This window comes from Notothenia coriiceps, unplaced genomic scaffold, assembly GCF_000735185.1.
Source record: "Notothenia coriiceps isolate Sejong01 unplaced genomic scaffold, NC01 NC01_scaffold00037244, whole genome shotgun sequence".
Classification (NCBI taxonomy): Eukaryota; Metazoa; Chordata; class Actinopteri; order Perciformes; family Nototheniidae; genus Notothenia; species Notothenia coriiceps.
The window spans coordinates 14,653,995-14,656,996 of NW_011369945.1; the positions used below are offsets into that span (position 1 = coordinate 14,653,995).

Here is a 3,002-nt window from a genome sequence, read left to right on the forward strand (position 1 = left end):
CGGTATTGCACGTCGCGGGTGCGGGTCTTGAAAATCAGACCCGTGCAGGACTCTGCTGCAGAGTAAATACATATACACTTTATACAATGAGGCTTTAGCATGGTAGTACCTTAAGTTTGCAGTACCCTGCATCCACNTCCTGTACGTCCTGCTCTGCCTGAGCGCTGGTTAGCATTAGCCTGGCTGATGGGATAGACCTGGAGAGCATCCATTCCAATGCGAGGGTTGAAAACCTGTAGACAGAAAAAAGAACAGCGCACTACTGGTTAAACGTGCACACAGGAAAGTGCACTTTCAATGACTGCAGAGTAAATACACTTTATACAATGAGGCTTTAGCATGGTAGTACCTTAAGTTTGCAGTACCCTGCATCCACGACAAACATGATTCCGTCCACGGTGAGGGAGGTCTCAGCGATGTTTGTAGCGACGATGCATTTCCTCACACCATCTGGAGCCTGGCAGAGGAGAAATGAAAGGCAGTCAGCTTTGGTTTCTCACTTGTAGGACTCATGGATGTAGAGTGTAGAAACATTTGCAGCATCAAGACCAGTGACAGCTACAAACCTTCTGGAAGATCTTGGCCTGGAGGTCGGAGGGCAGCTGGGAGTAGATGGGCAGCACGGTCAGAGCCGGAGCGTTCTCCAAGTCCTCCAACCGCTCCACGATCTGATCCGAGGTCACCTGAAGGACACACATAAACCTTGAACTACAAACACAAAAAAGAAAGAACGTCCTGTTCCTTGCCAAAGCAAACAGACTGAAAACTTACCAAAACTAAAACTAATTGAAAATCTAATCAATTACATTTACAGGGTTCATACCCTTTTTCACCAATGACTTCTTCATGACCTTTACCTCATTTTCCATGACCAAAGAAAATGACTCTTTCTTTCATGTGGCCAGCAAACGCTGCCTCGCCCATATTAGAAATATTGAATATTTTACAACACAGTTTGCATTTAGCACGTCTTGGGTCAATGTGTTTTGCCACAATTGGTACTTATCCTTTAGAAGCCATACATTGTTGGAACTGCACTTCCCTAGCATCTTGGCAGCCTTATATCAAATAGTATCTGGGATGCAAACTCATCAGGTGTGAAAAAGGTGACAAGGATCCGAGCCCCCGGCTCCCCCACCCCACGGAATATTGGCTTTAAAATGAGGAATAACAGAGGATTTTAGCAGTCAGAACAACTAAAGCAGCAGTGTTAATAATAACAGAAACGCCAAAGAGTCACATCTAATAGAAATATATAAAAGCATTTATTTTAAATTGTGTAGCAGTCAGTTTATAATTTTGGCAGCACTGTTGAGCATTTAGAAAATGTATTTTCATGCCTCTGTGCAAGGCTTAGTCTTTCTATCTTTATAGCCACTGGTGTAAAGTAACTAAGTTCATAAACTCAACAAGTACTATACTTGGGTACAATTTTGAGATACTTGTACTTCATTTAAGTATTTCAATGTTTTGCTACTTTGTTCTTCTACCCCACTACAGTTCAGAGGTACATGGTGTACTTCTACTCCACTACATGTATTTGATACCTTTAGTTACTTTACAGATGTGGATGAAGGACCATAAATATAATCAAGTGTTAAATCACACTTTAGTTCCACCTGGAGTAAATCCACAAGCTACCCTGCAGTATACAAAGTCATTCAAACTAGCTGCACCTTTACCAGCTTTGAGAACACTTTCATGATCAATCATTATAAAACATATCATATATATTATTCTGAAATGGACCAATCTGCACAATGACTACTTTTACTGTCAATACTTTAACTATATTTTGATGAGAATACTTTTCTACTTTCACTTGAGGAACATCTTGAATGCAGGACTTTTACTGTAACAGAGTATTCCTACACTCTGGTACTTCTACTTTTACTCAAGTACAAGATCTGAGTACTTCTACTTTTACTCAAGTACAAGATCTGAGTACTTCTACTTTTACTCAAGTACAATATGTATACGACCTCTGTTTATAGCCTATGAAGAAAACTATTAGAAAACGAAGGCTAAAGCTAACGTTAGCAGATAGTGACAATGTATGCTAGCTAGCTAGCTCAACGATTCCTTAAATAATATTGCCACAGAAAAACTTTTCAGTTCACATCACGCTCTGCCGCTCCGACAGGGAGCTCTGCTCTGAGGGCGAAAGAGGGGGCGTTTTAAGATGGGCTAAAGACTGTTTGTCTAAATCAGTGCCTGACAATGATGGTGAGTCTGAAATTATGGTCGAGAGAAAAGAGACAAACGCGAAAGGGTACCACTTTCGCAAGAAATCATCGCAGCGTTGACTTCAACTTCTCCACTCCGTGCTGAGCGAGTGTCCTTTTGGTTTTGTCTTAGCTGTTGGATGAGATGAGAGACTGACGCCAGTTCGCGGAGAGTGCGTACTTTGTGGATCAGTTCGGGTCGGCGCGTGCACTCATAACGCCACGCGGTTGAGTGAGATACGAGATGCCATCTCGAGTTTTGGTTTAGTAGGGGAAACACAATTACTCTTTATTTGTTTTGACAGGTCATATTCTAGAAAGTGAAGGCACTATCGTCTGTAGGGGTAGATCAGTAGGTCTTTTTTAGTCCTGTAAGACTACATCTCAATTTTTTTTTTCTGGAACTGTCAGAGTATATGACGGTTATAGTATGGTGTTGTCGGGGGCGACCCGGACAAAAATCTACGGTGTTCGAGGGTAGTTCCTACCACTATGTCCGGCCGATTCCGTAACGTGAATCTATGCTATATTACGTACAATTAACAATTAGAATATGTCGAGAGCGCTAGGTGATGTGTGGGGGGGGGGGGGAGGGAAGTTTAAACGTAAAACTTTACGAGAGGCTAGAGACCAGGATTCCACAGATTCATACGACCACTACGAACCACACAGTCCCGGAAATCACTAAACGAGTACTACAAGCAAGAACCGTAGTTTAAGTGTGGAAGTATATGAAACCGTGTTCAAGTGTGGAAAGTATTTTTCCGGGGTGAACAC

The 3,002-nt window shown here is 42.2% G+C and overlaps 1 protein-coding gene across 1 annotated transcript in view; it reads right to left on the reverse strand.

Annotated features, from left to right (window-relative positions):
- The window catches only part of dhx38 (DEAH (Asp-Glu-Ala-His) box polypeptide 38), a 14,280-nt gene that overhangs the window by 7,881 nt on the left and 3,397 nt on the right, over positions 1–3,002 (reverse strand). The window contains exons 8-10 of the mRNA XM_010793666.1: positions 567–683; positions 350–457; positions 149–233 (exon numbers count right to left, since the gene is read on the reverse strand). Of these exons, the coding sequence (XP_010791968.1) occupies positions 149–233; positions 350–457; positions 567–683 (310 nt within the window). The remainder of the gene's footprint in view (positions 1–148; positions 234–349; positions 458–566; positions 684–3,002) is intronic.